Genomic DNA, 12,068 nt, shown 5'->3' with positions numbered 1-12,068 from the left:
GACATCAATAGTGCTCCTTTGTGGACTTCGGGGACAGTCCAGGCAAGCGTTAAAACAATCAAACGGGAACATAATGTGTCATCAGAGCAATAAGTTGACGCTAGTATGTGGCAATGTCGCAATACAGGATTCTCTGCTTGTGGAGATGCAGGAAATTGCGTTGTGGATGCATTGTAGTTGGGGCTATTTTGGTCCGCTGTACTTATTAAATTCACCATGCTGTTTCCGCTCTTTAGTCCCGCAGACTACACAACTATTTATTGTTATTATTATGAAACTGAACAACTTCTACAATGAGCTAGGGCAGCAGAAAAAGTTAACGTGGACATTATGCATTTGAGCACAAGCAGCACTTACGGCGGTGTGATTATGTATTCACTATTTAACATAGCTCATTTAAACGTCAATGCGCACTAATACTGTACGTTTTATGGACTGGAGGTGAGCCACCGAGTCCAGCAAGGTCTTCTCTGCTAACCTAAACGCTGTCAAAAGTACTGACCGACATTCCACCACCTAATTCTCGTATCTGTTACACAAAATTAATTAATCCCTCAGCAGTTTGTTGGCCTCACAGTTTAGATGTGATGGACAGTTGTATGGACAGTTTGTGGGAGCGGCAGGGAAGGCCCTTTTTTTTGCAGCAAAATTGTACCCCAACGCATGAATGCAAAGGAATTCTTGGATTAGTTTTGTGTGGAAGAACTTCACATCTACCGGTAATCATCAACAACAAAGATCCGACTTCACAAATATTACTCTGAATGAATGGACAGAAATTCGCACAGACACACTCTGTGAGTCTTTACAGATCACTATAAGTCATGAAAAATATAACTTTTCCCCCCAATTTCCAGTCCATACATCCCAATATTTTTGCCCATTCTAGTTCTAGTTCCGTTTTGAAGTGAAATTAAGTTTCTATTCTACTTGTGGAAGTTGTTTTGAGGTGAAAGCTTTGCATCTGCCATTCGTCACTGCCCACCAAACACGTCCTGCACAAGCTGTTGACACTCCAGATCCACATTTTACACAACATGGACTCTGCCCTGGGTGCACTACACCCTTCAGTATTGCTGATCAATGTTCAGTCAATGGTCCATGAGTCGCTTTTATATAAGGACGGGGGGGGGGGGGGGGGGGGCAAAAGGGCAGTTCATTGTTGGACTCAACAGACAGAAAAATGACAAAGAAACTATTGTGTCTTGAATCTGATGGCATGTTGACTCTTTAAATCCTGTTTAACTTTTGTTAGTTGTTTTGCCATTCTAATAATAATGGAATTTTCGCACTTTGTGCCAGGGTTCAGTCCTTATCCCCCTGTAAAAAAATGTCGGAATATCCTCAGATAATAGAACCGTACTCTACCGACATCCCTTTATAGTGAATAGAGAATATTCTGACGTCAGAAAATGGATACAGCAGTAATGCAGTAGCCTTGTTCGGCAGTGATTCCCAAACACTATGCTGATTGCCAAATCATTACTGTATATATTTGCTGCTCACCGATGTGTCAGTCAATTCATCTATCCAAGACAGCCAGAACAAATCAATACTCTGTCATGGCCACCACACAGATCATTATTAGTACCGTATGCATAGTTTGTGCGGCATTTTTGAATGACGGTGAGCGTTTATAGCTTTTTGTCGTTAAAACACTGCTCCAACTTTAGTTCCCATTCTGAACGTGCGAAGAAATGTTAAATCGCTCCGTGGCACCAGATGGCGCACTTGCAATGCACTATTGATGATTCGCTGCAGCTTCCGCTTCCGAGAGTAAAGAAGCCGCAGTATCAACATTTGCGAGTTAGATTTCACATTTCATTTCAGATCCCCCCCGCCCCCATTAAAAAGAGGTAAGACTTTTTACGACAACCTTGAGTCGAGTTGTACACAATAACATGAAGCGGTAAATTTAGTGTTTGGAAAAGACCGTTACACTTCAGTTGGCACGTTAGCGATCCTGTTAGCTTGTGGCTAACATTGGTACCATGGTAGCCTGATGCTAATGTGGGCTTGAGATACAAGAGAGAACTTTGTATGTTTGTCTATCTATTGTGTGTCGTTCAATTTTGTTCGACTTTATATGACGGCCCTGATAGCCACCTTCGAACACTCGTTTGTTGCTTATTAGTAACCGAAGAAGCATACACACAGGGCAGGAGAAAATCTCTCACCATTACACCACTACGTGTCTTTTGTTTTTACAGGTGTCTCGGGATGTCCGGGCAGAAGCGTCCTGCAGACCCCAGTGGCCCTACCTCAACCTCTGGTGTGCAACTAGAGAAGCGGAGAGAGCGGGATGGAGAGGACGGAGGTCCCGGTATAAGTGCGGCAGCTGCAGGTGGAAGCACAGCAGTGGAGACGGTCATCAAACTGGGAGGGGTTTCTAACTCGGTCAGCTTGTGTATTATTCTCTCTCTGTCTTCATTATGGATAACTTAAAGGACAGTTTATTTGTGTGGGTGTTCATTAGTAATGTACTTTCATGTGTCTTTCAGGAAGAACAAGATATTAAAGCTCTCCAGGCTAAGAACCGGAAACTAGGCGAATCTTTAGATCAAAGACAGGTGCGTTTTATGAGCTTTTTGCACAAACCAGAACTCGTGGCTGAGTTCGGAACCACCATTGATCCAAAATTTGCAGTGCATTTGCGATGTGCATTAGAGTATAATTATCATCTATGCCCTGAATGTATCCCACAATGCGTCTTGAAAAGTAGTAAGCAACCAATGGTGACTATTTTTTGTTGTTGTTTTACTGAAGAGTTTATTTTCGGGCTTGCTGCTTTGCAGGGGATTGAAGATGAATTGCGAGAGCGAATCGAGAGATTAGAGACCCGCCAGGCCACAGATGACGCAAGTCTGCTTATCCTCAATAGATACTGGAACCAGGTGAACACTTTGTGATATCGAAAGACAAAACAAAAAATACTCACTTAAGCACCTTAAAGGATGTCCACAAAATATCAAGGTCTCATCCTCCCTTGCTTTCAGCTTGATGAAAATATTAAGATGTTCGTCAGATTGTATGACCAATCGCCAAGTGAACCAGAGAAGTCTCCAACAGGAGAGGGTAGGAACCTGAAGCCGGAAACCCCTGAACCTGATGGAGATTCCAATCAGGAGAGGGCCAAGGACAGAGGTAATGGGAAAAGAAATGTAGAATGAATTTTGTACAACATTATGTGTTCGACCTGAAATTCTCTGCAAGCAATTTCAATTAAATGTCCGCTGGAAGTTAAGATGTGGGCTTTTGGAAGTAAAAATAATTTCTTTTGCAAAAGCAGACATCCATGCAAAATAATACATGATACATACAATACTGTACACTATACAGTATAACTTTTGTTTTCTCAATTGTCATTTTCATGAACCTTAGGTTTGAACTAGACTGAATTGCATTAAACTAAAAATAATAATGATACGTTCCACTGTTGTCACACAGGCCACCAGGGTGAAACATCCAACTCTTTCCTTGCCACCCTGGCCAGCAGCACCAGTGAGGAGATGGAAGCCGAGCTCCAGGAGAGGGTGCAGTCCAGTCAAATGCAGGCCACTCATGTTGTGGAGATCTACAATTGTCTAAAGAGCACAGTAGACCAACTGAAGGCAGACATGGATTCTGGAGTTGGTGAGTTAACGAAAGAAACATGAGATAATTTCGCTGGTCAACACATTTTTACTAAATCTTTTATTCAGAGGTCAAAGTAAACCTTTGTAGATGATTTATTTTTTGCACTAGGTCCGAATCTCCCCTTGTGTTTTTCTTTTGCATATTAGGTTTACTTTTCATAATAACAATACAATAATAGAATATGTAATATAGCTATATATATGAATTAAGGATGTGATTCATTTTTGTTTTTTTAATCAGTGTCAAAAATGTTTAAGGACACATAAAGCCATATTTGATTAACATTTTCTGTTGACCAGTGAACCTGAATAGATGAATGACCACACGTTTTCAGTGACTTGCTCAAAGCACCATACAATAACTCTCATACTTAATCACTGTTGGCGGCTGTTATTTCTCAGCTGGGAGTATGTGCCATGTCGCTTCCAAATTAAACACGCTGCTGACCAGTGAAAATGAGCGTCTTCAACAACTCTCTGAGGACCTCAAGCAGAAACATAGTCACATGACCAGTGAGGTAGGCATAATATAAAATTTGCTTTGCTTTGCTTCAAGTCATCATATAAAGCAGTCCTTTGCCTTTTTTTCCTGTTTAGATGATTAAAAAATAAATAAATTAAGGCCACATTCGTGACAATTCACAAAGATATAAAATACTGCTGGACAATCACTCATGAACATTTATCTACATTTATATTTTTTCCTCTCTTAATTATTATTTTTGTTGTCTGCCCTTCCTTAGCAGTGAGACGTTCATGCTTCTTGGTATAATGTGGCTATTTGTCCCGTGTAGTAGGAATAATTTGGCAGCCATCATACATGTCTTCTCTCCTCCTCTCCCATCTAGTCCCGAGCTCTTGGCCGTGCAGCAAACAAGGCAGACCAGCGTGTCAGCGAGCTGCAAGTTCTGAGTGAAGAGCTTCAGTGGGATATGGAGAAGATCCGTCGACGAGAAAATCGCCTCAATGCGCACATGAGCGAGATACTGGAGAGGGTAAGGCACATTTGTTTTAGCTGCATGCCAGCATGTCTGTTTGTTAATTAAAAATCAAACATACTCTCATGCACCGTAGGTGAACAGCAAAGGTTACAAAGTATGTGGGGAGGCCAGTAGCGTATGTGGAACCATCACTATCAACAAAAGAAAGGTAGGAATATCACAAGTCAACAACACTTGTACACACAGTAATTTTTCACTTTTTGTGTTTGGTGACATTCTTCTCCTGCAGTTTGAGGAAATGAACAGTGAACTGGAAGAAAACCAAGAGCTGGCAGACAATCGTCTCATTGAGCTCCAGAAGCTCCAGCAGGACCTTCAGAATGTGTTGCAGGAGAACAACAACATGAAGGTGTGTCTCATGTGCCATTCCATTATTTTGAGGACATCTTTACTAATGGAAAGCTTCACCGCATTGCATTTCACACCGATTTTTAAATCTTGCCTTCTGAATGTGTACTCTTGCCACTCAGGCTGAGCTGCTGAGTCGAGCGGAGGGCATGGTGAAGGATACCTCTGAGTATCGCTGTCTGCAGTCACAGTTTTCTGTGCTGTATAACGAGTCTCTGATCCTCAAGGCTCAGTTGGACGAGACACGGGCCCGTCTCAACACAACTAGGACGGCACGCCTTCGACAGCTGGAGCACATGGAGGTAAGCTCGCTCTGGCTGGCTGGTTGTCTGCGTGTCTGTCTGTCTGTACGTACAAAATGAGAGCTGCCTCGCTGACGCCATTATTATGTACAGAACGATGAGGTGACTCTGCAGAGGAAGGTTCGCACTGAAGTATTTCAGCTGGAAGATACCCTTGCTCAAGTTAGAAAGGAGTACGAGATGCTGCGTATTGAATTCGAACAGACTCTTGCTGCCAACGAGCAGGCAGGTAGGAGTCAAAGCGTATGGAACATGACTTGGAACCCCAAACTGCCTTTGCTCATCAGTGTTTGCAAAGGCTGGCAGAGATGTGAAATGCACTTTGCTTGTTTCTCGGGACTTCCCTCAGGCCCAATAAACAGAGAGATGCGGCATCTGATCAGCACCCTGCAAACTCATAACCAGCAGATGAAGGGAGAAGTTGTGAAATACAAGCTGAGATTGAGAGAGACACAAGCTGAACTTAACCAGGTTTGATGCAAAAAGGAATTATTTATTTCAAATTGGATGACTTTTGAAGTCGAATGGTGATGGGCATGATGGTGAAATAATGTATTTGATGTTGTCCTCCTAGATTCGCATTTCAAAGGGAAGTACCATTCTGCAAACCCAGTCAAGCACGGAAATGGACATGAAGGAGGAGACGACATCCCCTACGACAGCAGCTGTCTCAGGAGAGCCAGCGGTCAAGTTAGAACCTCCTGAGAACGACTCTTCTACACCAAACAGCACTGGTAACTATCAGTGTTGGACCATTGTTGTGTACAGTAGAAACTCTCAGGTCAAGCAAAACCCCTTCCACACTCCCTCTAACTTACTCAAAATTAAAACATTTTTTTCTGTATGAAGTCATAAGGTCAACCTCTCACTATCCAAAACCCTTTTAAAATTTGAAATGCATCTTTTAAGTTACTTTTTACCATGAACTGGGTCATACACATGTAAAAACATGTGCCTACAAATCTAAAACAAACATTAACATTCCTCCTAACATTCTACAAGTGCAGGAAAGACAGTGTAACAATAGAACACTTTTGATAGAGTTAAAATGACTTAATATTTGAAGACCTGGATAAGATTCAAGATGATTCAATGTTTTTGCATGTAGGAACAACAGCCATCCAGCAAAAGCAGTTTCCGTGGTGGTTATACATCGAATACCTCTCTGAATGTCTAATTTGTACCTGTGGAAGTCAAGCCTCACTATCTTCACTCAGGCTGGACAATGCTTTATCTAGTGTTGGGAATTACGACTTTTAAGCATAATGGCATTGTTAACGCGATTATGTTTTGAGTAACGAAGTATGCATCCATCATTTTCAACACCGCTTGTCCTGTACAGGGTCGCGGGAGGGTGCACTGGAGATGGAACATAATAGAGAAAAAAATCATCATAATTACTTTGCTAAGTCACTAATTACTTTCACAAGACAGTAACTGATTTAGGAGCCCAATTACTTTTGGGAAGAAGCAATTTGTAACTCTGTGATTGGCTGGCAACCGGTTCAGGGTGTCTCCCGCCTACTGCCCGAAGACAGCTGGGATAGGCTCCAGCACGCCCCGCGACCCAAGTGAGGATAAAGCGGATCAGAAAATGGATGGATGCATGGATAATTTGTAAATATAACTAATTACTTTTTTAAAGTCACATGCCTGACACTGTTTATCTAGCATTGTTTCTCTGATCCCAGGAAGACGTCTTTTTCGGACTTGGCAGCAGGAATTATTCATGCAAAACCACAACAGGTTAATAATCAGTCATAAGTCTGAAGCGTGAAGAAAGTCACAAGTGAGACTTACTTCTTTAAGAACATACAGAAATCTATCTCTAATTGTGTCATTTGGCCATCAACTTTCCCTTAAATAAGTGACCTTACATCTTGTTTCAAAAAGATGGAAAAATGCCACATGAAGCAAAACACCCCCCCACTGAACTCTTGTAAGGTACTCTGTCCCACGTGACATAACCCATGAAGGTGGCTCAGGTGACTTGGTTTTCCCAAGCATCTTGGTCAATTTGCAAACCGTACGACTTCTTTGCATTCACAATTGTTTGATCATCTGTGTCTCGAGGCATCTCTGTGAAAACCGAGCCAGGAGTCGAACCTGAGATAACAATCAAGGAGGAGGAAAAAGAGGAGAAGAAAGAGAAGGAGGACAAGAAAGACAAAGAAACCATTAAGAAAGAGGAGAAAGACCGTGAGAGGGAAAAGGAGAGAGAGAGGCCAACTCGGAGTGGCATGAAGAGTAGTGGAATAAAGGAAGAGAAGGAGAAACTGGCAATTGGCAACCAACCCGACGAGTCATCCGGGGAACGTCTTTCTACTGCTGGAGGGCCAAAGCGGAAAGAGATGGAGCAGCTGAAAATTGTCAGAGTAGAGCTCAAGTGAGTCACGTCTGTGGTTTGGCAATAACGAGAAGTGTTTTACGTATAGATTACCTGATAGGTGTGGTAATGTCACGAGTACTTTGACTATACAGGAAAGCTCAGGAGTCCCAGAGGGAAATGAAGCTGCTCTTAGACATGTATCGATCAGCACCGAAAGAGCAGAGGGACAAAGTCCAGCTGATGGCAGCGGAGAAGAAGGCCAAGTCAGAGGTGATTATCCCTGCGCAACACAGTCACACAGTTATGAGGACGTGCACAGCTCCTGGCTGGTTCAGGCAATCGTGTGGAGGTGTTATGTGCTACTTTTGTTGGCCATTCCAGTCAGAGGAGCTGCGTCAGAGACTGAGGGAGCTGGAGGAGCGGGAGAGGAGAGAGGGCAAAAAAATGGCTGACGAGGAGGCCCTAAGAAAGATTCGCTCTGTGGACGAACAGATCGACATCCTGAACAAAAAGTTGTCTATAGCAAAACAGGTGTGTGAACAGCTCATTGTCGCATGGATGCACACAACCAATGGTATGTATTTTCCAGGGGTATCTGACTTTTTTTAATGTTTATTTATTTATTGTTATAGGCTACATATATAATTGTCGGTCATATTACACATGATTCCCCCTACATGTGATGAGTGTTATGTGTATTGTTAATTGTTGTTTGAGGACAAAGCTCAAGAGGCCCGACTAAGATGGCTTGCATGTGCAGAGGAGGGACATTGGCTATAGCGGTGAAAGGATGCTGGTAGTGGAGTCGCAGAGGACAGGGAGAGATGGAAGAGGATGGTTTGCTGTGAGGACCCCTGAGTAGGGGAGGAGAAGAATGTGTATTGTTTCCAACCAACTTAATTTGAAGTCAGAAGTTATGGAAAATGGTGGCCGGCAAATATAAGCATACATTATATTAATGTTCAGAAGGGATTTGGTGGGGGGCAAAAATAGTTGTTTGAAAGTAAACTTGCTAATTTTGATCATGATTTTCTGACATAATGAAAAGAAGAAACCAATTTCTCAAGCGAAGATGAGTTAAGATAAGAAAACCTTTATTAGTCTCGCAATGGAGAAATTCCCGATTCACAGCAGCAAAGTTATGAAAGGAAGAAGTAGAACAACAAAATATAGGAGCTGCTGCCAGTGCCATGTAAAATGAGGTCGTGGGCCTGGTCTTGCCCCTGCACCTTGAAATTGACACCGGTGCCGTTCCACCATTGCTAAAACCCTCACTACCTTGTCCAGGAGGAGGACGCATTGCTGAGTGAGATGGACGTGACGGGACAGGCCTTTGAGGACATGCAGGAACAGAACATTCGCTTGATGCAGCAGCTCCGGGAAAAGGACGATGCCAACTTCAAGCTGATGAGTGAACGGATCAAGTCCAACCAGATCCACAAGCTACTGAAAGAAGAGAAGGAGGAGCTGTCGGATCAGCTGCTCACTTTAAAAACACAGGTGAGTTTCCACTTTGACCTGGAAAGAATACAAGCCCAAATATATGCTGACGCACAAGATTTTTTTGTTTGGCCAGTGTTGTGTGTTTAATGCAATTTTATTTTATTTTATTATTTGTTTATTTTGGTACAATTGTTAGGTGGATGCTCAGCTGCAGGTGGTGAGGAAGCTTGAGGAGAAAGAGCGCCTCCTGCAGGGCACCATCAGCACTGCTGAGAGGGAATTGACGCTGAGGACGCAAGCACTGGACATGAACAAACGCAAGGTAGCACCTCGTTTCCGGTGGAGGCTGTGGGCCACTTTTGTGGAGAGTAAAGAGCGTCGCACATTTACAAACACAATTGGTTCCAATCAACGTCGTACGGTGATTTACAGAAACTAGTTTGGCATATTGAATCTTTGTGTTTAGTGGCATATTTTACTGAAGAAAATGGTATCTCAAAACCAAAGCTGCAGTGTTCAACATAAATGAGTACACCTCTGAGAATGTAGATGAAATTGTTGTCTCCCCAGGCTCAAGAGTCAACGTTGTTGTCAGAGGAGGTTCGACTTCAGCTGGAACAGGTTCAGCAGAGGCTCGGCGTGGTCCGAGAGGAGGTCGTAGAAAATAGCATCTCGAGAGAGAAGGAGTCGTTTAACTCCCGGCGAGCACAGGTAGCGCACACAGACACACGAGGCCTATGTTCAACATCGATTCATCACCTTTCGAGAGGCAATAAACTCATGCATCTTTTCTGTACTGGCTTTCAAAGCGCATGAATTTCAACGCCAGTGTTGACGAACGTTCTTTGTTACAAGCACTTCAAAGACCTCTGTTTTCTCACCCGTTGTGCTTATAATCATGGATTTGCAAAAAAAAGGTGTGATAATCAAACGTTGGCTGTACACGGATGGAATCATGTATGAAAACATTCAAAGTATATGAAGGCATGGATGGAATCCTCTGTAATGCTTTGCAACTAGCAATGCTGCCGATATGTTTCTAAGATGGTGCCGCGAGAGTGGCTGCCTTTGCAGCAGCTCCTATCCCTGTTTCAGTTTCTTCTCGTCCTTTTGTTATATTTATCTGCCTACTTTGTTTTGTGAGTTTTTGTACCCCAAAGCTACGGGGAGAATGGGCATTTCTGCTCATCTCCATTATTTTCTTTTATCTTTTTACCTGAAAACCTGGACGCACCCCCACTCACCCATTTTGAATATGCTTATATTTATATTTTATAATTTGTATTTACTTGTATACTTTTTGTTCTTCTACTTCTCCCTTTCATAATTTTGCTGCTGTAAATTGGGAATTTCTCCATTGTGGGACAAATAAAGGTTTTCTTACCTGATATAGTGTGTGGAGGGCCAACAGCGCAACAGAACTACCTTAGCAATGACAATGTAGTACACCCCCCCCCCCCGCCCCCACTATGACACATGCTCTCAGTCTTAATGGGAATACATGGCCCAAGTAGGTAATCTTGTCGCACACAATTTACAGCACGGCACTGTATCGAATTGCAAACAATAACTGTAGGCTAATAATCGCAGCCTATTTAGTTTACCGTTCTTCCAATCCCGATGGGTCTCTTCTCCACTCCATGTCGGGCCACTCGGGCACATTTTCCACATCCTGTGCATCTGACTCGCACATCTTTGGTCCAACATGCATTTTGCCAACAAACATCCCCTTCTTCCAACTCTTCAGACACCTGGATCCCCTCAGCCGAAACGATTTCTGACTGGCTCGGTACATTTTCCATAGTGAACCCCGCTATTGTTATCCCTAAAGTGACATCACACGCTCGTCAGGATCTAACTTTGGGAAACGATTACTTTATCGAATTTATTAAATATATATTTATTTCATGCTTTATTTTAATGTGTTTCATTTACTTGTGGCATAAAAATATTTCATTGGGGATTTCCGAAAATGACTTCACACTTGACCTTTAATGCCTTTCTTTACATGATGTTTGCTGTTTCAGGAGGACATCTCGAAACTGAGGAGAAAAATTGAGAAGGCAAAGAAACCAGCTGAGAAAATTAGTAATGGAGATGAAATCCTAAATGAAGAAATTAGTGAGTATAAGGTAAGCTGGTGTCATGAAAATATTTGTCCAATAAGTGGTTTAGCACATTTTTTGGCAGTATCTTTTCAAGTTTAGCCTACTTTTCTGACGCGGTACACAGTTAGTCATATCGCTTGCTGTCCTAGATATTGGTGTCCACTCATTAAGTCCATTTTCCATTCATCTGAGGACAAAACATCCCCCTTGTCTCCCCGTCTCACGACATCCTTCCTGCCTCGCCCTAGGCTCGTCTCACGTGTCCCTGTTGCAACTCCCGGGTAAAGGACGCCGTCCTGACAAAGTGCTTCCACGTCTTCTGCTTCGAGTGCGTCAAGACACGCTACGACACACGCCAGAGGAAATGCCCCAAGTGCAACGCTGCATTCGGAGCCAACGACTTCCATCGCATTTACATCGGCTAGGCCTGCGAGTCTGTTCTTAATGGGAAGCAGGACAAGGACGAGCAGTATAGTGCAGATGGTGCCCAGAGCGAGGCTGGCCACAGCGCCTTCTCTTCTCTTTTGTGGTTAGGCTCTCATGGAGAAGTTGCTCCAGAATATGTGTGCAGCCACAAGCTGGACTCAAGGCTTTAAGGTTTTTACTTTGTATGTGTATCTCACGCACACGCGCGTACACACACGCACACACACACACGTGCACGCGGACTAACAACATTCCCATGGTTCCTCACATTGAATTTAATGGTGTGTAATGTTTGTGCGTATAAATTGTTGCTGTTTCTTTTTTTAATTGAAAACTGCTGAAACTCTACTGACATTTTCGCAAGTGACCAGGTGTTGCCACTGATTATTAAACTGAAAGTTGAGTCTTTCTCCCTGTGAAATGCTTTCCAAGGAGTGTGAAGCAAATGAAGAGCAACTTTGAGTGTGATTTACTGT

The 12,068-nt window shown here is 43.0% G+C and overlaps 1 protein-coding gene across 2 annotated transcripts; it reads left to right on the top strand.

Annotated features, from left to right (window-relative positions):
- The first annotated feature begins 553 nt into the window (after positions 1–553).
- Positions 554–12,000, top strand: rnf20 (ring finger protein 20, E3 ubiquitin protein ligase). Of its 2 annotated transcripts, none has more exons than XM_086134048.1 (22): positions 554–719; positions 2,211–2,397; positions 2,502–2,570; positions 2,796–2,894; positions 2,997–3,144; positions 3,448–3,633; positions 4,038–4,153; positions 4,484–4,630; positions 4,710–4,784; positions 4,866–4,985; positions 5,107–5,286; positions 5,380–5,515; positions 5,636–5,757; positions 5,861–6,020; positions 7,360–7,672; positions 7,768–7,885; positions 7,997–8,146; positions 8,903–9,115; positions 9,255–9,380; positions 9,629–9,769; positions 11,086–11,190; positions 11,415–12,000. In XM_086134048.1, exons 2-22 carry the CDS (start codon positions 2,221–2,223, stop codon positions 11,589–11,591), a joined length of 3,078 nt encoding a protein of 1,025 aa, XP_085990174.1. In that variant the 5' UTR covers positions 554–719; positions 2,211–2,220; the 3' UTR covers positions 11,592–12,000. The 2 variants fall into 2 exon arrangements, with proteins under 2 accessions (XP_085990174.1, XP_085990166.1); XM_086134040.1 differs by lacking the exon at positions 554–719 and adding an exon at positions 1,670–1,856.
- The last annotated feature ends 68 nt before the right edge of the window (positions 12,001–12,068 follow it).

This window comes from Hippocampus guttulatus, chromosome 2 (genome assembly GCF_054856545.1).
Source record: "Hippocampus guttulatus isolate MCC_2025c chromosome 2, RoL_Hgut_1.0, whole genome shotgun sequence".
Lineage (NCBI taxonomy): Eukaryota > Metazoa > Chordata > Actinopteri > Syngnathiformes > Syngnathidae > Hippocampus > Hippocampus guttulatus.
The sequence above is the reverse complement of the archived record's forward strand: the minus strand, read 5'-3'. Positions and strand labels throughout refer to the sequence as shown.

Coding starts and splice junctions, on each gene's coding strand:
- rnf20 (XM_086134040.1), top strand. CDS start 1,723: ATGGCGCACTTGCAATGCACTATTGATGATTCGCTGCAGCTTCCGCTT. Junction 5,287..5,379: donor GACAGCTGGAGCACATGGAG/GTAAGCTCGCTC, acceptor TATTATGTACAG/AACGATGAGGTGACTCTGCA. Junction 9,381..9,628: donor TGGACATGAACAAACGCAAG/GTAGCACCTCGT, acceptor TTGTCTCCCCAG/GCTCAAGAGTCAACGTTGTT.